At 48.0% G+C, this 25798-nt stretch overlaps 1 protein-coding gene across 1 annotated transcript in view; it reads right to left on the bottom strand.

The window, feature by feature from the left end:
- The window catches only part of LOC147086764 (mitochondrial carnitine/acylcarnitine carrier protein-like), a 34311-nt gene extending 14581 nt beyond the window's left edge, over window positions 1-19730 (bottom strand). Inside the window, exon 1 of the mRNA XM_085978936.1 lies at window positions 19558-19730. Within this exon, the coding sequence (XP_085835062.1) occupies window positions 19558-19692 (135 nt within the window). The 5' untranslated portion in view covers window positions 19693-19730. The remainder of the gene's footprint in view (window positions 1-19557) is intronic.
- Between the last annotated feature and the right edge of the window lie 6068 nt (window positions 19731-25798).

Raw genomic sequence — 25798 nt, 5'->3', positions numbered from 1 at the left:
ATATTAGGGACAGGTGATCAAAAGCTGAGTCAAAGAGGTCGGTTTTAAGCAGCGTCTTCAAGGAGGAGAGAGAGAGGCGGAGAGGTTTAGGGAGGGAATTCCAGAGCTCAGGGGCCCTGGCGCGGTCGCCATTGGTGGAGTGTATCAATCCCACTGCCTCGCTCTCTCCCCATAGCCCTGTATCAATCCCCAAACTAATCCCACTGCCCCGCTCTCTCCCCATAGCCCTGTATCAATCCCCAAACTAATCTCACTGCCCCGCTCTCTCCCCATAGCCCTGTATTAATCACCAAACTAATCCCACTGCCCCGCTCTCTCCCCATAGCCCTGTATCAATCCCAAACTATTCCCACTGCCCCACTCTCTCCCCATAGCCCTGTATCAATCCCAAACTATTCCCACTGCCCCACTCTCTCCCCATAGCCCTGTATCAATCCCCAAACTAATCTCACTGCCCCGCTCTCTCCCCATAGCCCTGTATCAATCCCCAAACTAATCTCACTGCCCCGCTCTCTCCCCATAGCCCTGTATCAATCCCCAAACTAATCCCACTGCCCCACTCTCTCCCCATAGCCCTGTATCAATCCCAAACTAATCCCACTGCCCCACTCTCTCCCCATAGCCCTGTATCAATCCCAAACTATTCCCACTGCCCCACTCTCTCCCCATAGCCCTGTATCAATCCCCAAACTAATCTCACTGCCCCGCTCTCTCCCCATAGCCCTGTATCAATCCCCAAACTAATCCCACTGCCCCACTCTCTCCCCATAGCCCTGTATCAATCCCAAACTAATCTCACTGCCCCGCTCTCTCCCCATAGCCCTGTATCAATCCCCAAACTAATCCCACTGCCCCGCTCTCTCCCCATAGCCCTGTATCAATCCCCAAACTAATCCCACTGCCCCGCTCTCTCCCCACAGCCCTGTATCAATCCCCAAACTAATCCCACTGCCCCGCTCTCTCCCCATAGCCCTGTATCAATCCCCAAACTAATCCCACTGCCCCACTCTCTCCCCATAGCCCTGTATCAATCCCCAAACGAATCCCACTGCCCGCTCTCTCCCCATAGCCCTGTATCAATCCCCAAACTAATCTCACTGCCCGCTCTCTCCCCATAGCCCTGTATCAATCCCCAAACTAATCCCACTGCCCCGCTCTCTCCCCATAGCCCTGTATTAATCCCCAAACGAATCCCACTGCCCGCTCTCTCCCCATAGCCCTGTATCAATCCCCAAACTAATCTCACTGCCCGCTCTCTCCCCATAGCCCTGTATCAATCCCAAACTAATCCCACTGACGCGCTCTCTCCCCATAGCCCTGTATCAATCCCCAAACTAATCCCACTGCCCCGCTTTCTCCGCATAGCCCTGTATCAATCACAAACTAATCTCACTGCCCCGCTCTCTCCCCATAGCCCTGTATCAATCCCCAAACTAATCCCACTGCCCCACTCTCCCCCCATAGCCCTGTATCAATCACAAACTAATCCCACTGCCCCACTCTCTCCCCATAGCCCTGTATCAATCCCCAAACGAATCCCACTGCCCGCTCTCTCCCCATAGCCCTGTATCAATCCCCAAACTAATCTCACTGCCCGCTCTCTCCCCATAGCCCTGTATCAATCCCCAAACTAATCCCACTGCCCCGCTCTCTCCCCATAGCCCTGTATTAATCCCCAAACGAATCCCACTGCCCGCTCTCTCCCCATAGCCCTGTATCAATCCCCAAACTAATCTCACTGCCCGCTCTCTCCCCATAGCCCTGTATCAATCCCAAACTAATCCCACTGACGCGCTCTCTCCCCATAGCCCTGTATCAATCCCCAAACTAATCCCACTGCCCCGCTTTCTCCGCATAGCCCTGTATCAATCACAAACTAATCTCACTGCCCCGCTCTCTCCCCATAGCCCTGTATCAATCCCCAAACTAATCCCATTGCCCCGCTTTCTCCCCATAGCCCTGTATCAATCACAAACTAATCCCACTGACGCGCTCTCTCCCCATAGCCCTGTATCAATCTCAAACTAATCCCACTGACGCGCTCTCTCCCCATAGCCCTGTATCAATCCCCAAACTAATCCCACTGCCCCGCTTTCTCCCCATAGCCCTGTATCAATCCCCAAACTAATCCCACTGCCCCGCTCTCTCCCCATAGCCCTGTATCAATCCCCAAACTAATCCCACTGCCCCGCTCTCAGCCCATAGCCCTGTATCAATCCCCAAACTAATCCCACTGCCCCACTCTCCCCCCATAGCCCTGTATCAATCCCCAAACTAATCCCACTGCCCCACTCTCCCCCCATAGCCCTGTATCAATCCCCAAACTAATCCCACTGCCCCACTCTCCCCCCATAGCCCTGTATCAATCCCCAAACTAATCCCACTGCCCCACTCTCCCCCCATAGCCCTGTATCAATCCCCAACTAATCCCACTGCCCCGCTCTCTCCCCATAGCCCTGTATCAATCCCCAAACTAATCCCACTGCCCCACTCTCTCCCCATAGCCCTGTATCAATCCCCAAACTAATCCCACTGCCCCACTCTCCCCCCATAGCCCTGTATCAATCCCCAAACTAATCCCACTGCCCCACTCTCCCCCCATAGCCCTGTATCAATCCCCAACTAATCCCACTGCCCCGCTCTCTCCCCATAGCCCTGTATCAATCCCCAAACTATTCCCACTGCCCCGCTCTCTCCCCATAGCCCTGTATCAATCCCAAACTAATCCCACTGCCCCGCTCTCTCCCCATAGCCCTGTATCAATACCCAAACTAATCCCACTGCCCCACTCTCTCCCCATAGCCCTGTATCAATACCCAAACTAATCCCACTGCCCCACTCTCCCCCCACAGCCCTGTATCAATCTGGAACGAAATTCCCAGATATTGGGGAGAAGTGGTGATCAGTTGTTTTTCGGACTGGAGGAAGGTTTTCAGTGGTGTTCCCCAGGCGTTGGTATTAGGATCGCTGTTTTTCTTGATCTATATTAATGACTTGGGCTTGGGAGATCAGGGCACAATTTCAAAATTTGCAGATGACACAAAACTTGGAAATATAGTGAAGAGTGAGGAGAAGGGTGATCAGAAATTCAATATCGCCCCGTTTGGGGCGCGATTATCGGCCGGGCGCAAAGTTTAGCGCCTGGCGCTAATTATCGCCTCCGACTGCAAACTTGGCTTCTATCGCCCCTGGAGGTGATTGGAGCGCTAAATCAGACGCTACACACCTCTCTTAAGGCGCTAACGCCGAGGAGCGAGGCGCTACCTCAGAGCGCTGGCGGAGCTCATGTGATGTCAGTCAGCAATGGAACACAGACACACTGGCGCCGGCCAGTTCTTAAAGGGGAGGGTTCATCTTGCTCTCCATCCACATCCTGCTCATTGCAGCCTTGAATCTCGGCCTGGAGAGACCTGCACATCAAATCTGCTGGAAAGAACAATGGAGAGGTCCGAGGGAAAGAGCTCAGAGTGCAGCCCCCAAAGTCTCTTCTAAATCGATGCAAGGAAGGTCAAATCAAAATGAACCTGCAAAGTGCTGCTCAGTACTCAACACTCCTTCACACAGCGTTGAATCTCTCCAGAAGTCTCTCTCTCTCTCTCAGAATGCGTGGTGCAAAAATGTCACCGACAAAAAAAAGGCAGGAAGCGGTCGCCTTTAAATAGCGCTCCCCCAGTCCCTGCCCGACTGCAAAACGCTCCCCTCAACCCGTCGTTGCTAGCGGCAGGCGGTAAGGCAGGGGGCGCCGCTCAAAATCCGGTCCAGGGGCGTTGCGCGATCGACTGGCGTCACGATCTGCCGGCGCAGGACATCGTGGCGGTCGTGTTTAGCGCCGCCGCAAAATGTCTGGTCAATTTCGCAAGCGGCGCAAACATCGCCGCGCCCGGGCGCTAGTTGCTTTGCGCCCCATTAGCGCCCTCTTAAGGTGCTAACGGGAGGTGCAAAGCAGCTGAACTTTTCCCCCCCCAAGAGGACGTAGACAGGCTGGTGGAATGGGCGGACACGTGGCAGATGAAATTTAACACAGAAAATTGCGAAGTGATACATTTTGGTAGGAAGTACGAGGAGAGGCAATATAAACTAAAGTGTGCAGTTCTAAAGGGGCTGCATGAACAGAGAGACCTGGGGGTATATGTGCACAAATCATTGAAGGTGGCAGGACAGGTTGAGAAAGCGGTTAAAAAAGCACACGGGATCCTGGGCTTCATAAATAGAGGTATAGAGTACAACAGCAAGGAAGTTATGATGAACCTTTATAAAACACTGGTTCGGCCTCAACTGGAGTATTGTGTCCAATTCTGGGCACCACACTTTAGGAAGGATGTAAAGGCCTTAGAGAGGGTGCAGAAAAGATTGACGAGAATGGTTCCAGGGTTGAGGGACTTCAGTGATGTGGAGAGACTGGAGAAGCTGGGGTTGTTCTCCTTAGAGCAGAGAAGGTTAAGGGGAGATTGATCAGAATGGTACCAGGGATGAGGGACTTCAGTGATGTGGAGAGACTGGAGAAGCTGGGATTGTTCTCCTTAGAGCAGAGAAGGTTAAGGGAAGATTGACAGAATGGTACCAGGGATGGGGGACTTCAGTGATGTGGAGAGACTGGAGAAGCTGAGGTTGTTCTCCTTGGAGCAGAGAAGGTTAAGGGGAGATTGACCAGAATGGTACCAGGGATGAGGGACTTCAGTGACGTGGAGAGACTGGAGAAGCTGGGATTGTTCTCCTTAGAGCAGAGAAGGTTAAGGGGAGATTGACCAGAATGGTACCAGGGATGAGGGACTTCAGTGATGTGGAGAGACTGGAGAAGCTGGGGTTGTTCTCCTTAGAGCAGAGAAGGTTAAGGGGAGATTGACCAGAATGGTACCAGGGATGAGGGACTTCAGTGACGTGGAGAGACTGGAGAAGCTGGGGTTGTTCTCCTTAGAGCAGAGAAGATTAAGGGGAGATTGACCAGAATGGTACCAGGGATGAGGGACTTCAGTGATGTGGAGAGACTGGAGAAGCTGGGGTTGTTCTCCTTAGAGCAGAGAAGGTTGAGAGGAGGTTTGATAGAGGTGTTCAAAATCATGAGGGGTTTGGGCAGAGTAGAGAGAGAGAAACTTGTTTCCATTGGCGGAAGGGTCGAGAACCAGAGGACACAGATTTAAGGTGATTGGCAAAAGAACCAAAGGCGACATGAGGAAAAACTTTTTTATGCAGCGAGTGGTTAGGATCTGGAACGCGCTGCCTGAGAGGGTGGCGGAGGCAGATTCAATCGTTGCTTTCAAAAGGGAGTTGGAGAAGTACCTGAAGGAAAAACATTTGCAGGGCTACGGGGAAAGGGCGGGGGGTGAGTGGGACGAGCTGAAGTGCTCGTGCAGAGAGCTGGCACGGGCTCGAGGGGCCGAATGGCCTCCTCCTCTGCTGTAACCGTTCTCTGAATCTATGAAATGTAAGGTCAAGTGGTGTCTGTGGGAGGAAGCACGGGGGGAGGGGGGAAAGGGTGGACAGTGGGATCAGGATCTGAGCTGGGCGGGACTCGATAGCGTCAGTTTGCCTCTCCCCTGTTGCAAGTTCCTGGAAGACCACATCTGGCCTCTGATAAGATGACACTGGGACAGGAGGGAGTGCGTGTTCATCTGAATCATCGAAGGAGGCCATTCGGCCCGTCGTGCCTGTGCCGGCTCTTTGAACCAGCTCTCCAATTAGTCCCACTCCCCCCTGCTATTTCCCCACAGCCCGGCACATTTTTCCCCGTCAAGTATTTCTCCAATTCCCCCTTTTGAAAGTTACTATTGAATCTGCTCCCACCGCCCTTTCAGGCAGCGCGTTCCAGATCACAACAACTCGCTGCGTAAAAAACATTCTCCTCATCTCCCCTCTGGTTCTTTTACCGATTATCTTCAATCTGTGTCCTCTGGTTACCGACCCTCCTGCCACTGGAAACAGTTTCTCCTTATTTACTCTATCAAAATCATTCTTGATTTTTGACGCCTCTATTAAATTTCCCCTTAACCTTCTCTGCTCTAAGGAGAACAATCCCAGCTTCTCCAGTCTCTCCATATCACTGAAGTCCCTCATCCCTGGTATCATTCTGGTCAATCTCCCCTTAACCTTCTCTGCTCCAAGGAGAACAATCCCAGCTTCTCCAGTCTCTCCACATCACTGAAGTCCCTCATCCCTGGAACCATTCTGGTCAATCTCCCCTTAACCTTCTCTGCTCTAAAGAGAACAATCCCAGCTTCTCCAGTCTCTCCACATCACTGAAGTCCCTCATCCCTGGTACCATTCTGGTCAATCTCCCCTTAACCTTCTCTGCTCTAAGGAGAACAATCCCAGCTTCTCCAGTCTCTCCACATCACTGAAGTCCCTCATCCCTGGTACCATTCTGGTCAATCTCCCCTTAACCTTCTCTGCTCTAAGGAGAACAACCCCAGCTTCTCCAGTCTCTCCACATCACTGAAGTCCCTCATCCCTGGTTCCATTCTGGTCAATCTCCCCTTAACCTTTTCTGCTCTAAGGAGAACAACAACAGCTTCTCCAGTCTCTCCACATCACTGAAGTCCCTCATCCCTGGTACCATTCTGGTCAATCTCCCCTTAACCTTCTCTGCTCTAAGGAGAACAACCCCAGCTTCTCCAGTCTCTCCACATCACTGAAGTCCCTCATCCCTGGTTCCATTCTGGTCAATCTCCCCTTAACCTTTTCTGCTCTAAGGAGAACAACAACAGCTTCTCCAGTCTCTCCACATCACTGAAGTCCCTCATCCCTGGTACCATTCTGGTCAATCTCCCCTTAACCTTCTCTGCTCCAAGGAGAACAATCCCAGCTTCTCCAGTCTCTCCACATCACTGAAGTCCCTCATCCCTGGTACCATTCCGGTCAATCTCCCCTTAACCTTCTCTGCTCTAAGGAGAACAACCCCAGCTTCTCCAGTCTCTCCACATCACTGAAGTCCCTCATCCCTGGTACCATTCTGGTCAATCTCCCCTTAACCTTCTCTGCTCTAAGGAGAACAATCCCAGCTTCTCCAGTCTCTCCACATCACTGAAGTCCCTCATCCCTGGTACCATTCTGGTCAATCTCCCCTTAACCTTCTCTGCTCTAAGGAGAACAATCCCAGCTTCTCCAGTCTCTCCACATCACTGAAGTCCCTCATCCCTGGTACCATTCTGGTCAATCTCCTCTTAACCTTCTCTGCTCTAAGGAGAACAATCCCAGCTTCTCCAGTCTCTCCACATCACTGAAGTCCCTCATCCCTGGTACCATTCTGGTCAATCTCCCCTTAACCTTCTCTGCTCTAAGGAGAACAACCCCAGCTTCTCCAGTCTCTCCACATCACTGAGGTCCCTCATCCCTGGTACCATTCTGGTCAATCTCCCCTTAACCTTCTCTGCTCTAAAGAGAACAATCCCAGCTTCTCCAGTCTCTCCACATCACTGAAGTCCCTCATCCCTGGTACCATTCCGGTCAATCTCCCCTTAACCTTCTCTGCTCCAAGGAGAACAATCCCAACTTCTCCAGTCTCTCCACATCACTGAAGTCCCTCATCCCTGGTACCATTCTGGTCAATCTCACCCTTAACCTTCTCTGCTCTAAGGAGAACAATCCCAGCTTCTCCAGTCTCTCCACATCACTGAAGTCCCTCATCCCTGGGACCATTCTGGTCAATCTCCCCATAACCTTCTCTGCTCTAAGGAGAACAATCCCAGCTTCTCCAGTCTCCCCACATCACTGAAGTCCCTCATCCCTGGGACCATTCTGGTCAATCTCCCCATAACCTTCTCTGCTCTAAGGAGAACAACCCCTTCATGAAGTGCTGCTTAACTCTGACGGTTACAATAACCGGTTAATTGGACAGCTCTTCCAAGGACTCGATGGGCTGAATGGCCCCCTTGTGTGGTGTATCATTCCACGATTTGATGATTCTACGAAAGCAAAATACTGCGGATGCTGGAAATCTGAAATACAAACAGAAGATGCTGGAAACACTCAGCCGGTCAGGCAGCATCTGTGGAGAGAGAAACAGAGTTAACGTTTCAGTTCGATGACCCTTCGTCAGAAGTGGAAAAAGTTGGAGACGGAACAGGTTTTTAAGGAAGTGTAGGGGCAGGGAGAGGGGGGAGGGGAGGAAAGAACAAAAGAGAAGGTCTTACTACAGTTGTACAGGGCCTTGGTGAGACCACACCTGGAGTACTGTGTGCAGTTTTGGTCTCCTTACCTAAGAAAGGATATACTTGCCATAGAGGGAGTGCAGTGAAGGTTCACCAGACTGGTTCCTGGGATGGGGGGATTGTCATAGAAACATAGAAGATAGGAGCAGGAGTAGGCCATTCGGCCCCTTGAGCCTGCTCCGCCATTCAATGAGATCATGGCTGATCATCCAATTTCAGTCCCCTGTCCCTGCCTTCTCCCCATATCCCTTGATCCCCTTAGCCTTAAGAAATATATCCAACTCCTTCTTGCAAGGGGGATGGAGTATAAAAACAGGGAAGTCTTGCTGCAGTTATACAGGGTACTGGTGAGGCCACACCTGGAATACTGCGTGCAGTTTTGGTTTCCATATTTAAGAAAAGATATACTTGCTCTCGAGGCGGTTCAGAGAAGGTTCACTCGGTTGATTCCGGAGATGAGGGGGTTGACGTATGAGGAAAGGTTGAGTAGGTTGGGACTCTACTCATTGGAGTTCAGAAGAATGAGAGGCGATCTTATCGAAACATATAAGATTGTGAGGGGGCTTGATCGGGTGGATGCGGGGAGGATGTTTCCACTGATGGGTGAGACTAGAACTAGGGGGCATAATCTTAGAATAAGGGGCTGCCCTTTCAAAACTGAGATGAGGAGAAACTTCTTCACTCAGAGGGTAGTAAATCTATGGAATTTGCTACCTCAGAGAGCTGTGGAAGCTGCGACATTAAATAAATTTAAAACGGAGATAGACAGTTTCCTAGCTGATAAGGGAATTAGGGGTTACGGGGAGAGGGCAGGGAAGTGGACGTGAGTCTAGATTCGGATCAGCCATGATCCTATTGAATGGCGGAGCAGGCCCGAGGGGCCGTATGGCCTGCTCCTACTTCTTATGTTCTTATGTTCTTATGAGAGATTGGGTCGACTGGGCCTGTATTCACTGGAGTTTAGAAGAATGCGAGGGGGATCTCATTGAAACGTATAAAATTCTGACCGGGCTAGACAGACTGGATACATAGATACATAGAAGATAGGAGCAGGAGTAGGCCATTCGGCCCTTCGTGCCTGCTCCGCCATTCGATGAGATCATGGCTGATCCTTTAATTCAGTATCCCGTCCCCGCCTTCTCTCCGTAACCCTTAACCCCTTTTGCCCGTAGAAATATATCTAATTCCCTCTTAAATATATTTAATGAGCTGGCGTACACTGCCCTCTGTGGCAATGGGTTCCACAGGTTCACCACTCTCTGAGTGAAGAAATTCCCCCTCATCTCTGTCCTAAATGGTTTAGCCCTTATCCTTAAATTATGTCCTCTAGTTCTGTTCTCACCCGCCAAGGGAAACATTCCTTCTGCATCCAGTCTGTCTAGACCTGTCAGAATTTTATACACTTCTATGAGGTCCCCTCTCAATCTTCTAAACTCCAGTGTGTACATCCCTAAACTACATAGTCTCTCCTCATAGGTCATTCCCGCCATTCCTGGTATCAGCCTGGTGAATCGCCGCTGCACCCCCTCCATGGCAAGAACATCCTTCCTCAGATGAGGCGACCAAAACTGTACACAGTACTCGAGGTGTGGTCTCACCAGTGCCCTGTACAGCTGCAGCAAGGTATCCCTGTTCCTGTATTCTAACCCTTTTGCTATGAAGGCCAGCATACCGTTTGCCTTCTTGACTGCCTGTTGCACCTGCATGCTCGCCTTCAGTGACTGGTGTACAAGAACACCCAGGTCTCTCTGTACTTCCCCCTCTCCCAATCTATTGCCATTTAAATAATAATTTGCCCTCCCGTTCCTGCACCCAAGGTGGATAACTTCGCACTTGTCCACATTATAGTGCATCTGCCATTTATCCGCCCAATCGCCCAGTCTGTCCAAATCGCTCTGGAGCTTCCTGGTCTCTTCCTCTGAGCCCACCCCCCCTCCTAGTTTAGTGTCGTCTGCAAATTTGGAAATGCTGCATCCGACTCCCTGATCCAGGTCATTAATGTAAATTGTGAACAGCTGGGGGCCCAGGACAGATCCCTGTGGTACCCCACTTGTTACTGCCTGCCATTCAGAAAATGAGCCGTTTATTCCAACTCTCTGTTTTCTATCTGACAGCCAGTTCCCTATCCACGCCAAAACTTTCCCCTTTATCCCATGAGCCTCAATTTTCCATGCTAATCTTTTATGTGGGACCTTATCGAAGGCCTTTTGGAAGTCCAGGTACACCACATCTACTGGCTCTCCCCCATCTATTCTACCAGTTACTCCCTCAAAAAATTCCAATAGATTAGTCAAGCACGATTTACCCTTTGTAAATCCATGTTGACTCTGTCCTATCCTGTCCCCATTTGCTAAGTGCTCCGCTATTTCATCCTTAATGATGGACTCCAGCATTTTGCCCACAACTGATGTAAGGCTTACAGGTCTGTAATTACCTGCTTTTTCCCTACCCCCCTTTTTGAATAGTGGGGTAACGTTAGCTACCCTCCAATCCATCGGCACTGTTCCCGAGTCTAATGAATTCTGAAAAATCATCCTTAGTGCATCCGCTATCTCTAGGGCCACCTCCTTCAGTACCCTAGGATGCATGTTATCAGGCCCTGGGGATTTGTCCACCTTCAATCCCTTTAGCTTCCTTAACACCATATCCTTAGAGATATTGATTTGCGTCAGTTCCTCCTTTGCCAATGTCCCTATTTTTCCCGATATCCCAGGGAGGTTTTTTGTGTCTTCCTTCGTAAAGACTGACCCAAAGTATGCATTTAGTTGATCTGCCATTTCCTTATTTCCCATTATATATTCCCCCGTATCTGACTGCAATGGACCAACTTTGGTTTTCACCAGTCTTTTCCTTTTGATATACTTATAAAAGCTTTTGGAGTTAGTTTTTATATTTTCCGCCAGCTTGTTTTCGTAAGCTATTTTGCCCCTCTTGATTATGCCCTTTGCCCTCCTTTGCTCTATCTTAAACTGTTCCCAATCTTCCGCTCTGGCGCTTTTTTTGGCTATTTTATACGCCCTATCTTTGGATTTTATGCTGTCTCTAATTTCCCCTGTTATCCACGGTTGAGTCACCTTTTTAGATTTCCTTTTATGCCAGATTGGTATAAACAATTTTTGCAATTTTGTCATTCTATCTTTAAATGTTTGCCATTGTTTATCTACCTCCAGTCCTCCCAGGAACGTTGTCCAATCAGACCTACTCAGTTCCCGTCTCATGGCATCATAATTCCCCTTGTTTAAATTCAGGACCTTAGTCTCTGAGTCAATTTCTTCGCTCTCCATTTCGAGTGAGAAATCGATCATGTTATGATCGCTCTGACCCAAGGGTCCCCGTACAACAAGATTACTGATTAGTCCCTTCTCATTGCACAGTACCCAGTCCAATATAGCCTGTTCCCGAGTTGGTTCCTCGACATATTGATCCAGATAACCATCCCTCAAACACTCAAGGAATTCCTCCTCCTCATTATTTTTACTGATTAGGCTAGTCCAATCTATATGTAAGTTAAAGTCACCTATGATGACAGCTGTGCTCTTATTGCACGCTTCTCTAATTTCCCTCGTGATGCCCTCCCTAACCTCTATTTTACTATTTGGAGGCCTATATACCACTCCTATTAATGTTTTTCGCCCCTCGCTATTTCTTAGCTCCACCCATATAGATTCTGTATTAACTGAGTTAATATCCTTCCTTTCAATTGCATTTATCCCCTCTTTTACTAGCAATGCTACCCCTCCTCCCTTTCTTTTTTGTCGATCCTTCCTAAATACTGAATACCCCTGTATGTTAAGCTCCCAGCCCTGCTCACCCTGCAACCATGTTTCCGTAATCCCAATTAGGTCATAATTATTAACCTCTATTTCCACAGCTAATTCATCTACCTTGTTCCTGATGCTTCTCGCATTAAGGTATAAAACCCTCAGGCTTTTTTTATGCTCACATTTTTTATGAATTAGTTTGGCCCTTTGTTTTTTGTTCCTCACCCTTTTATCATTTATTTCTGTCTGCCTTTCACTTTCCTCTATTTCACTACATAGGTTTCTAGCCCCCTGCCATACTAGTTTAAATGCTCCCGAACTGCTTTATCAAAAATTACCCCGAGAACATCAGTTCCATCTCTGCACAGGTGTAGACCGTCCCTTTTGTATAGGTCACACCTACCACAAAACTGGTTCCAATGCCTCAAAAATTTAAAACCCTCCCTCTTACACCACTGCTCAAGCCACGTATTTAGCCTAACTATCCTGTTCTCTGTACTCTTACTAGCACGTGGCACTGGTAGTAATCCAGAGATTACTACCTTCGAGGTCCTACTTTTTAGCTTGGCTCCTAACTCCCGAAATTCTACTTGTAGGACCTCTTCCCTTTTTTTAGCTACGTCGTTGGTACCAACATGTATCACGACAACTGGCTGTTCCCCCTCCCCCTCCAGAATGTTCTGCAGGGAGGATGTTTACCCCTGGCTAGGGGAGGGTTCGAGAACGAGGGGTCACAGTCTCAGGATACGGGGTAGGACATCTAGGACTGAGATGAGGAGAAATTTCTTCAGACCTCTCAGTCTTGCATATACTCAACGACTGAGCCTCCACAGCCCTCTGGGGCAGAGAATTCCAAAGATTCACCGCCCTCTGAGTGAAGAAATTCCTCCTCATCTCAGTCCGAAATGGCCGACCCCTTATCCTGAGACTGTGACCCCTGGTTCTAGACTCCCCAGCCAGGGGGGAAACAGCCTCTCAGCATCTACCCTGTCAAGCCCTGTAAGAATTTTATACGTTTCAACGAGATCACCTCTCATTCTTCTTAACTCCAGAGCGTATAGGCCCAATCTACTCAATCGCTCCTCGTAGGACAATCCCCTCCCATCCCCCACAAACGCTTTTAGAAGTTTAGTCACGTCAGTGGCAGAGAGCCTGTTGCTAGGAGACTGGGAAATGCGGCCCCCCCGCACCCCCCCCCCCTCGCTCACATCAAATTCAATAAAACTCCAAACCGAGTTTGGCAAAGCTTGCGAAATCAAGACAATAAAACTCACTTCTGATCGGCCATTTGTGCTGAATCTTAAAACTGGCTTTAATTGCGCGACTCTCTCTCTCTCTCTTCATCATTCAATAACTCAACAGGGAGGCTGCTGGAGAGAGGGCGAGGGCGAGGCTAAGGGTCGGTTATTCAGTCGCACGTCTGCAGACGCGGTTCAGCCGGAGACAGGGTCAGAACTGGGTGGGGGGGGGACGCTGGTTCGAATCGCAGAATTGCAGAGATTTACGGCAGAGAAGGAGGCCATTCGGCCCATCGTGTCCGCGCCACCCGACAAACAGCTCTCCGGCCTAATCCCACTGTCCAGCTCTCGGCCCGTAGCCCTGTGGGTTACGGCGCTTCGAGTGCGTATCCAAGTACTTTTTAAATGTGATGAGGGTTTCTGCCTCGACCACCCTTTCAGGCAGTGAGTTCCAGACCCCCACCACCCTCTGGGTGAAGAAAGTTCCTCAACTCCCCTCTAATCCTTCTCCCAATGACTTTAAATCTCTGCCCCCCTGGTTATTGACCTCTCTGCTCAGGGAAACTCAGGCAAACTCAATTGCTACTTGGCCCTAAACAGACAATACAACATGGCTGAATACCTGACCATGGTAAAGGATAGCAAACTGAGAAAAACCTTGACAATGTACAGACTTAGCGAACATAGCCTGGCGATCGAAAAAGGTAGACACAGGCAGACCCGGCTACCAAGAGAGGACAGGATATGCTCTCACTGCAGTCAGGGAGTGGTGGAGACAGAGATGCACTTCCTCACAGCTTGTAGAAAATATCAGGGCATAAGGGAGAATTTCTACCCAAAATTCACAAAAATATGCCCGGAATTCAGAAATTTGAATGACGACCAAAAACTCCCATACCTACTAGGGGAAGAGAGAAATTGTGTAACACTAGCGGCACATTATGTTACAGCTTGCCATAAACAGAGGGACAACCACTAAATATAAGAAAAGAGTATATATAAATTATATGAAAGTATATTTATACACTCAGGGATATATCTGTTTATACACTGTATGGATAGATCTGTATTTTTGTGTACAAACATGAATGTTTTTCGATGCTTTGGCAACATAAGATGTAACTTGTCATGCCAATAAAGCGATTTGAATTGAATTGAATTGAATTGAAATCGGTCCTTCCTATCCACTCTATCCAGGCCCCCTCATCATTTTATACACCTCGATTAAATCTCCCCTCAGCCTCCTCTGTTCCAAAGAAAACAACCCCAGCCTCTCCAATCCTTCCTCATCGCTAAAAGAATGAACACGAGAGAGAGAGAGTGAGCGAGAGTGCACAAGATAAGGGGGATAAATGGAGGGAGGGGGAAGAAAATAAGGGGGATTAAACAAAGAGAGAGCACGAAATAAGGGGAATAAATGGATCGAGAGAGAGAGCACGAAATAAGGGGATAAATGGAGGGAGAGAGAGCACGAAATAAGGGGATAAATGGAGGGAGAGAGAGCACGAAATAAGGGGGATAAACGGAGGGAGAGAGAGCACGAAATAAGGGGATAAATGGAGAGAGAGAGAGCACGAAATAAGGGGATAAATGGAGGGAGAGAGAGCACGAAATAAGGGGGATAAACGGAGGGAGAGAGAGCACGAAATAAGGGGATAAATGGAGAGAGAGAGAGAGCACGAAATAAGGGGATAAATGGAGGGAGAGAGAGAGCACAAAATAAGGGGATAAATGGAGGGAAAGAGAGCACGAAATAAGGGGATAAACGGAGAGAGAGAGAGCACGAAATAAGGGGGATAAATGGAGGGAGAGAGAGCACGAAATAAGGGGATAAATGGAGGGAGAGAGAGCACGAAATAAGGGGGATAAATGGAGAGAGAGAGAGCACGAAATAAGGGGATAAATGGAGAGAGAGAGAGAGCACGAAATAAGGGGATAAATGGAGAGAGAGAGAGCACGAAATAAGGGGATAAACGGAGGGAGAGAGAGCACGAAATAAGGGGATAAATGGAGGGAGAGAGAGCACGAAATAAGGGGATAAATGGAGGGAAAGAGAGCACGAAATAAGGGGATAAATGGAGAGAGAGAGAGAGCACAAAATAAGGGGATAAACGGAGAGAGAGAGAGCACGAAATAAGGGGGATAAACGGAGGGAGAGAGAGCATGAAATAAGGGGATAAATGGAGGGAGAGAGAGCACGAAATAAGGGGATAAATGGAGGGAAAGAGAGCACGAAATAAGGGGATAAATGGAGAGAGAGAGAGCACGAAATAAGGGGATAAATGGAGGGAAAGAGAGCACGAAATAAGGGGATCAATGGAGAGAGAGAGAGAGCACGAAATAAGGGGATAAATGGAGGGAGAGAGAGCATGAAATAAGGGGATAAACGGAGAGAGAGAGAGCACGAAATAAGGGGAATAAATGGAGGGAGAGAGAGCACGAAATAAGGGGAATAAACGGAGGGAGAGAGAGCACGAAATAAGGGGGATAAATGGAGAGAGAGAGGGCACGAAATAAGGGGAATAAACGGAGGGAGAGAGAGCACGAAATAAGGGGATAAATGGAGAGAGAGAGAGCACGAAATAAGGGGATAAATGGAGAGAGAGAGAGCACGAAATAAGGGGATAAATGGAGAGAGAGAGAGCACGAAATAAGGGGAATAAACGGAGAGAGAGAGAGCATGAAATAAGGGGATAAATGGAGAGAGAGAGAGCACGAAATAAGGGGATAAATGGAGAGAGAGAGCATGAAATAAGGGGATAAATGGAGAGAGAGAGAGCACGAAATAAGGGGATAAATGGAGAGAGAGAGAGCACGAAATAAGGGGATAAATGGAGAGAGAGAGAGCACGAAATAAGGGGATAAATGGAGAGAGAGAGCACGAAATAAGGGGATAAATGGAGAGAGAGAGAGCACGAAATAAGGGGAATAAATGGAGAGAGAGAGAGCACGAAATAAGGGGATAAATAGAGAGAGAGAGAGCACGAAATAAGGGGATAAATGGAGAGAGAGAGAGCATGAAATAAGGGGATAAATGGAGGGAGAGAGAGCACGAAATAAGGGGAATAAACGGAGAGAGAGAGAGCACGAAATAAGGGGATAAATGGAGAGAGAGAGAGCACGAAATAAGGGGAATAAACGGAGGGAGAGAGAGCACGAAATAAGGGGAATAAACGGAGGGAGAGAGAGCACGAAATAAGGGGAATAAACAGAGAGAGAGAGAGCACGAAATAAGGGGATAAACGGAGAGAGAGAGAGCACGAAATAAGGGGAATAAACGGAGGGAGAGAGAGCACGAAATAAGGGGGATAAATGGAGAGAGAGAGAGCACGAAATAAGGGGATAAACGGAGGGAGAGAGCATGAAATAAGGGGATAAATGGAGAGAGAGAGAGCATGAAATAAGGGGATAAATGGAGGGAGAGAGAGCACGAAATAAGGGGAATAAACGGAGAGAGAGAGAGCACGAAATAAGGGGATAAATGGAGAGAGAGAGAGCACGAAATAAGGGGAATAAACGGAGGGAGAGAGAGCACGAAATAAGGGGAATAAACGGAGGGAGAGAGAGCATGAAATAAGGGGAATAAACAGAGAGAGAGAGCACGAAATAAGGGGATAAACGGAGAGAGAGAGAGCACGAAATAAGGGGAATAAACGGAGGGAGAGAGAGCACGAAATAAGGGGGATAAATGGAGAGAGAGAGAGCACGAAATAAGGGGATAAACGGAGGGAGAGAGAGCACAAAATAAGGGGATAAATGGAGAGAGAGAGAGCACGAAATAAGGGGATAAATGGAGAGAGAGAGAGCACGAATTAAGGGGATAAACGGAGGGAGAGCGAGCACGAAATAAGGGGATAAATGGAGGGAGAGAGAGCACGAAATAAGGGGATAAATGGAGAGAGAGAGAGAGCACGAAATAAGGGGATAAATGGAGAGAGAGAGAGAGCACGAAATAAGGGGGATAAATGGAGAGAGAGAGAGAGCACGAAATAAGGGGATAAATGGAGAGAGAGAGAGCACGAAATAAGGGGATAAACGGAGAGAGAGAGAGCACGAAATAAGGGGAATAAACGGAGGGAGAGAGAGCACGAAATAAGGGGGATAAATGGAGGGAGAGAGAGCACGAAATAAGGGGGTAAATGGAGGAAGAGAGAGCACGAAATAAGGGGATAAATGGAGGGAGAGAGAGCATGAAATAAGGGGATAAACGGAGAGAGAGAGAGCACGAAATAAGGGGATAAATGGAGGGAGAGAGAGCACGAAATAAGGGGATAAATGGAGAGAGAGAGAGCACGAAATAAGGGGAATAAACGGAGAGAGAGAGAGCACGAAATAAGGGGATAAATGGAGGGAGAGATAGCACGAAATAAGGGGAATAAACGGAGAGAGAGAGAGCACGAAATAAGGGGATAAATGGAGAGAGAGAGAGCACGAAATAAGGTGATAAATGGAGAGAGAGAGAGCACGAAATAAGGGGATAAATGGAGGGAGAGAGAGCACGAAATAAGGGGATAAATGGAGGGAGAGAGAGCACGAAATAAGGGGATAAATGGAGGGAGAGAGAGCACGAAATAAGGGGATAAATGGAGGGAGAGAGAGCACGAAATAAGGGGAATAAACGGAGAGAGAGAGAGCACGAAATAAGGGGATAAATGGAGAGAGAGAGAGCACGAAATAAGGGGAATAAACGGAGAGAGAGAGAGCACGAAATAAGGGGATAAATGGAGAGAGAGAGAGCACGAAATAAGGGGAATAAACGGAGAGAGAGAGCACGAAATAATGGGATAAATGGAGGGAGAGAGAGCACGAAATAAGGGGAATAAACGGAGGGAGAGAGAGCACGAAATAAGGGGAATAAACGGAGAGAGAGAGCACGAAATAAGGGGAATAAATGGAGGGAAAGAGAGCACGAAATAAGGGGATAAATGGAGAGAGAGAGCACGAAATAAGGGGATAAATGGAGAGAGAGAGAGCACGAAATAAGGGGAATAAATGGAGGGAGAGAGAGCACGAAATAAGGGGATAAATGGAGAGAGAGAGAGCACGAAATAAGGGGAATGAATGGAGAGAGAGAGAGCACGAAATAAGGGGATAAATGGAGAGAGAGAGAGCACGAAATAAGGGGATAAATGGAGAGAGAGAGCACGAAATAAGGGGAATAAACGGAGGGAGAGAGAGCACGAAATAAGGGGATAAATGGAGAGAGAGAGAGCACGAAATAAGGGGATAAATGGAGAGAGAGAGAGCACGAAATAAGGGGAATAAATGGAGGGAGAGAGAGCACGAAATAAGGGGAATAAATGGAGAGAGCGAGAGCACGAAATAAGGGGAATAAACGGAGAGAGAGAGAGCACGAAATAAGGGGATAAATGGAGAGAGAGAGAGCACGAAATAAGGGGAAAACTGAGAAAAACCTTGACAATGTACAGACTTAGTGAACATAGCCTGGCGATTGAAAAAGGCAGACACAGACAGACCCGGCTGCCAAGAGAGGACAGGATATGCTCTCACTGCAGTCAGGGAGTGGTGGAGACAGAGACGCACTTCCTCACAGCTTGTGGAAAATATCAGGGCATCAGGGAGAATTTCTACCAAAAATTCTCACAAATATGCCCTGAATTCAGAAATTTGAATGACGACCAAAAACTCCCATACCTACTAGGGGAACAGAGAAACTGTGTAACCTTAGCGGCACACTATGTTACAGCTTGCCATAAACAGAGGGAGAACCAGTAAACCTAAGAAAAAAGTATATACAAATTATACAAATGTATATTAATACACTCAGGGATATATCTGTTTATACACTGTATGAATAGATCTGCGTTTATGTGTTCAACCATAAATGTTTTTCGAAGCTTTGGCAACATAAGGTGTACCTTATCATGCCAATAAAGCGATTTGAATTGAATTGAATTGAATTGAGAGCACGAAATTAAAAAGTGAGAACATTAAGTGACTGGAGAGATAGAAGGAAAGAAAGACAGGAGAGAGGGAGAGAGAGAGACTGCAGCGTGAACACACAGGAGGATTAAGAGAGACACACACAGCCAGGGCTTGCGGATTAGACTTTGGATGCGATTGTACAGCATTGGAAGCTTTTACAACCTGTTAAACAATCAGCGTTAAAGCGATTCGTGCTGAACTCCTGGGAGCTCCTCTCAGGTGAGATCTCCCTTGGTAAAACAATGCTGAGCACTCTTTATATTAATTATAGTTAAAACATTCCCAACTCCAGTCTCAAAGCACAAAACATATTCTTGACAATCTGTTTCAACTGTTCCACGTTTGTTTAAAGTTAAATATTTGCAAACAAGTTGTACAAGAGCCACAAGGAAACTTGTTTACCTCCAGGCAGAGATAAAGTTTTAAAACATTTCTAATTGTTATATCTTTAAAGGACAGGCATCTTACTTTCACAGTGTCCAGGGGGTGTCCGGCCAAGATCAAACAGACCCCCCCCACAGCCCCGGCAAAGAGGTTACGCACAGGGCTGACTCGCTGTCCTTTGCCCATCTCTCTCGCTCTCTCTCTCTCTGTCCCTGGCATTCACTCGGGTGCCACTGGGAGCCAGGCTGGCCGCCCCCCCCCCCCCCGATCTCTGGGCTGTCACACGGACTCAGACCCGCCTCACCACCCCCCACCCCACTTCCTGCAGAGTCGCCCAGTCACTGCCTGCCTGTCACCACCAGTGAGAGTCAGTATCAAAGAGACCACTGTGCAAGGGCCGCTGGCGTTAAAGGGACACAGTACTGGGAGTGCTGGGATTACAGAGGCATTGTACTGGGAGTGCTGGTATTAAAGGACACTGTACTGGGAGTGCGGGTATTAAAGGACACTGTACTGGGAGTGCTGGTATTAAAGGGACACTGTACTGGGAGTGCTGGTATTAAAGGACACTGTACTGGGAGTGCGGGTATTAAAGGACACCGTACTGGGAGTGCGGGTATTAAAGGACACTGTACTGGGAGTGCTGGGATTACAGAGGCATTGTACTGGGAGTGCTGGTATTAAAGGGACACTGTACTGGGAGTGCTGGTATTAAAGGACACTGTACTGGGAGTGCTGGTATTAAAGGACACTGTACTGGGAGTGCGGGTATTAAAGGACACTGTACTGGGAGTGCGGGTATTAAAGGACACTGTACTGGGAGTGCGGGTATTAAAGGACACTGTACTGGGAGTGCGGGTATTAAAGGACACTGTACTGGGAGTGCGGGTATTAAAGGGACACTGTACTGGGAGTGCTGGGATTACAGAGGCATTGTACTGGGAGTGCTGGTATTAAAGGACACTGTACTGGGAGTGCTGGTAATAAAGGACACTGTACTGGGAGTGTGGGTATTAAAGGACACTGTACTGGGAGTGCGGGTATTAAAGGGACACTGTACTGGGAGTGCTGGGATTACAGAGGCATTGTACTGGGAGTGCTGGTATTAAAGGACACTGTACTGGGAGTGCTGGTATTAAAGGACACTGTACTGGGAGTGCTGGTATTAAAGGACACTGTACAGGGAGTGCGGGTATTAAAGTACACTGTACTGGGAGTGCTGGTATTAAAGGACACTGTACTTGGAGTGCGGGTATTAAAGGACACTGTACTGGGAGTACTGGTATTAAAGGGGCACTGTACTGGGAGTGCTGGTATTAAAGGGACACTGTGCTGTGAGTGCTGGGATTACAGAGGCATTGTACTGGGAGTGCTGGTATTAAAGGACACTGTACCGGGAGTACTGGTATTAAAGGGACACTGTGCTGGGAGTGCTGGGATTAATGTGACACTGTGTAGGGACCGCTGGGATTAAAGGGACACTGTGCTGGGAGTGCTGTGATTACAGGGACACTGTGCTGGGAGTACTGATTAAAGGGACACCGTGCTGGGAGTGCTGGGATTAAAGGACACTGTACTGGGAGCGCTGAGATTAAAGGACACTACTGGGAGTGCTGGGATTACAGGGACACTGTGCTGGGAGTGCTGGGATTAAAGGGACACCATGCTGGGAGTGCTGGAATTAAAGGACACTGTACTGGGAGTGCTGGGATTAAAGGACACTGTACTGGGAGTGCTGGTATTAAAAGGACACTGTACTGGGGGTGCTGGGATTAAAGGACACTGTACTGTGAGTGCTGGGATTAAAGGGACACTGTACTGTGAGTGCTGGGATTAAAGGACACTGTACTGGGAGTGCTGGGATTAAAGGACACTGTACTGGGAGTGCTGGGATTAAAGGACACTGTACTGGGAGTGCTGGGATTAAAGGACACTGTACTGGGAGTGCTGGGATTAAAAACACTGTGCTGGGAGTGCTGGGATTAAAGGGGCACTGCGCTGGGAGTGCTGGTATTAAAAGGAAACTGTGTTGGGAATGCTGGTATTAAAGGAATACTGTACTGGGAGTGCTGGGATTAAAGGACACTGTACTGAGTGTGCTGGGATTAAAGGACACTGTACTGGGAGTGCTGGTATTAAAGGACACTACTGGGAGTGCTGGGATGAAAAGACACTGTACTGGGAGTGCTGGTATTAAAGGGACACTGTACTGGGAGTGCTGGGATTAAAGGACACTACTGGGAGTGCTGGGATTAAAAGACACTGTACTGGGAGTGCTGGGATTAAAAGACACTGTACTGGGAGTGCTGGGATTAAAGGACACTGTACTGGGAGTGCTGGTATTAAAGGGACACTGTACTGGGAGTGCTGGGATTAAAGGGATACTGTACTGGGAGTGCTGGGATTAAAGGACACTACTGGGAGTGCTGGGATTAAAAGACACTGTACTGGGAGTGCTGGGATTAAAGGACACTACTGGGAGTGCTGGGATTAAAGGACACTGTACTGGGAGTGCTGGGATTAAAGGACACTGTACTGGGAGTGCTGGTATTAAAGGGACACTGTACTGGGAGTGCTGGGATTAAAGGGATACTGTACTGGGAGTGCTGGGATTAAAGGACACTACTGGGAATGCTGGTATTAAAGGGACACTGTAGTGGGCGTGCTGGTATTAAAAGGACATTGTGCTGGGAGTGCGGTGATTAAAGGGGCACTGTACTGGGAGAAACATAGAAACATAGAAGATAGGAGCAGGAGTAGGCCATTCGGCCCATCGAGCCTGCTCCGCCATTTAATGAGATCATGGCTGATCATCCAAATTCAGTACCCTGTCCCTGCCTTCTCCCCATATCCCTTGATCCCTTTAGCCTTAAGAAATATATCCAACTCCTTCTTGAATATATTTAATGAACTGGCCTCCACCGCCCTCTGTGGCAGAGAATTCCACAGGTTCACCACTCTCTGGGTGAAGAAATTCCTCCTCATTTCAGTCCTAAATGGCTTACCCCTTATCCTTAGACTGTGACCCCTGGTTCTGGACTCCCCCGCCATCGGGAACATCCTTCCTGCATCTAGTCTGTCCAGTCCTGACAGAATTTTATAGGTTTCGATGAGATCCCCTCTCAATCTTCTAAACTCCAGTGAGTATAAGCCCAATCGACACAGTCTCTCCTCATACGTCATTCCTGCCATCCCAGGTATCAGCCTGGTGAATCTTCGCTGCACTCCTTCCATGGCAAGGACATCCTTCCTCAGATAAGGTGACCAAAACTGCACACAATACTCAAGGTGTGGTCTCACCAAGGCTCTGTACAACTGTAGCAAGACATCCTTGTTCCTGTACTCGAATCCTCTCGCTATGAAGGCCAACATACCATTTGCCTTCTTAACCGCCTGCTGCACCTGCATGCTTACCTTCAGCGACTGGTGCACAAGAACACCCAGGTCTCTTTGCACTTCCCCTTCTCCCAATCTATTGCCATTCAAATAATGGTCTGCCTTCCTGTTTTTGCCACCAAAGTGGATAACCTCACATTATAGTACATTTGCCACGTTTCTGCCCAATCACCCAACCTGTCCAAATCGTACTGGAGTTTCACGACATCCTCCTCACAGCTTACCCTCCCACCCAGCTTTGTGTTGTCTGCAAATTTAGAGATATTACATCCAATTCCCTCGTCCAGATCATTAATATATATTGTGAACAGCTGGGGTCCTAGGACCGATCCTTGCGGTACCCCACTAGTCACTGCCTGCCACTCGGAAAACGACCCGTTTATTCCAACTCTTTGCTTTCTATCCGCCAACCAGTTCTCTATCCAAGTCAATACCTTGCCCCCAATCCCATGTGCCTTAATTTTGCACGCTAATCTCTTACGCGGGACCTTATCGAAAGCCTTCTGAAAGTCCAAATACACCACATCCACCGGTTCTCCCTTATCTATTTTACCAGTTACATCCTCAAAAAATTCCAGTATATTAGTCAAGCACGATTTACCTTTTGTAAATCCATGTTGACTTTGTTCGATCCTGTCACTGCTTTCCAAGTGCTCTGCTATTACATCTTTTATAATGGACTCTAGCATTTTCCCCACTACCGATGTCAGGCTCACCGGTCTATAATTTCCCGCTTTTTCTCTACCACCTTTTTTGAATAGTGGGGTAACATTAGCTACCCTCCAATCTATGGGTACTGTTCCAGAGTCTATTGAGTTCTGGAAGATGACCAGCAATGCATCTACTATTTCTAGGGCCACTTCCTTAAGTACCCTAGGATTTAGATTATCAGGCCCTGGGGATTTATCGGCCTTCGGTCCCGTCAATTTCCCTAACACCATTTCCCTAAAAATACTGATTTCTTTCAGTTCCACCCTTTCATCAGACCCTATGTTCCCCGGCATCTCTGGGAGGTTATTTGTGTCCTCCTTTGTGAAGACAGAACCAAAATATGTATTTAGTTGGTCTGCCATTTCTTTGTTCCCCATTATAAATTCCCCTGATTCTGACTGCAAGGGACCTACGCTTGACTTCACCAATCTTTTTCTCTTCACATATCAAAATGTACACTCTCGGGAGCCGCAAGCCTACATTTCGTTGTACTGCACTTGTGCACTAACAATGACAATAAAGTTGATTATTATTAATAATAATAAAAGCTTTTACAGTCAGTTTTTATGTTCCCTGCAAGCTTACTCTCATATTCTATTTTCCCCTTCTTAATTAATCCCTTTGTCCTCCTTTGTTGAATCCTACACTGCTCCCAATCCTCAGGATTATTGCTTTTTCTGGCCAATTTATATGCCCTCTCCTTGGATCTTATGCTATCCCTAATTTCCCTTGTTAGCCACGGTTGAGTCACCTTTTTTGTTTTATTTTTATGCCAAACTGGGATGAACAAATTCTGTAGTTCATCCATTCGGTCTTTGAATGTTTGCCATTGCCTATCCACCGTCAACCTTTTGAGTGCCATTCCCCAATCAATCCTACCCAACTCGCTCCTCAGACCATCGTAGTTTCCTTTATTTAAATTGAGGACCCTAGTCTCTGAGTCAACGACTTCATTCTCCATCTTAATGAAGAATTCGATCATATTATGATCGCTCCGACCCAAGGGGCCTCGTACAACAAGATTGCTAATTAATCCTTTCTCGTTACATAATACCCAGTCTAAGATGGCCTGATCTCTGGTTGGTTCCTCGACATATTGGTCCAGGAAACCATCCCATAAACACTCCAGGAATTCCTCCTCCACAGTATTGTTACTAATTTGGTTAACCCAATCTATATGTAGATTAAAGTCACCCATGATGACTGCTGTGCCTTTATTGCATGCTTCTTTAATTTCCTTTTTAATGCCATCCCCAACCTCCGCCTTACTGTTTGGAGGTCTATATACCACTCCCACTAACGTTTTCTGCCCCTTAGTATTTCTCAATTCTACCCATACAGATTCCACATCATCAGAGCTAATATCCTTCCTTACAATTGTGTTAATCCCTTCTTTAACCAGCAATGCTACCCCACCTCCCTTTCCTTTTTGCCCATCTTTCCTGAATATCAAATAACCCTGGATGTTGAGTTCCCAGCCTTGGCCATCCTTGAGCCACGTTTCCATAATCCCAACCAAATCATATTCGTTTACCTCTATTTGCGCAGCCAATTCATCCACCTTATTACGAATGCTGGTATTAAAGGGGCACTGTACTGGGAGTGCTGGGATTACAGGGGCACTGTGCTGGGAGTGCTGGTATTAAAGGGGCACTGTACTGGGAGTGCTGGTATTAAAGGGGCACTGTACTGGGAGTGCTGGGATTACAGGGGCACTGTGCTGGGAGTGCTGGTATTAAAGGGGCACTGTACTGGGAGTGCTGGTATTAAAGGGGCACTGTACTGGGAGTGCTGGGATTACAGGGGCACTGTACTGGGAGTGCTGGTATTAAAGGGGCACTGTACTGGGAGTGCTGGGATTACAGGGGCACTGTGCTGGGAGTGCTGGTATTAAAGGGGCACTGTACTGGGAGTGCTGGGATTACAGGGGCACTGTGCTGGGAGTGCTGGTATTACAGGGGCACTGTACTGGGAGTGCTGGGATTACAGGGGCACTGTGCTGGGAGTGCTGGTATTAAAGGGGCACTGTACTGGGAGTGCTGGTATTAAAGGGGCACTGTACTGGGAGTGCTGGGATTACAGGGGCACTGTACTGGGAGTGCAGGTATTACAGGGATTTTGATGCCTGACCATTGTAAGGATAAAATAAAATATTTTTTTTCAGAAAGAAATGCTGAAAGGCTGCGCTGAGGTTGGGAATGGAAGGAGCCTCGTGTGG

This window comes from Somniosus microcephalus, unplaced genomic scaffold (genome assembly GCF_052327205.1).
Source record: "Somniosus microcephalus isolate GS21.2 unplaced genomic scaffold, FLI_Smic_1.0 unresolved_chr7, whole genome shotgun sequence".
Lineage (NCBI taxonomy): Eukaryota > Metazoa > Chordata > Chondrichthyes > Squaliformes > Somniosidae > Somniosus > Somniosus microcephalus.
The sequence above is the reverse complement of the archived record's forward strand: the minus strand, read 5'-3'. Positions and strand labels throughout refer to the sequence as shown.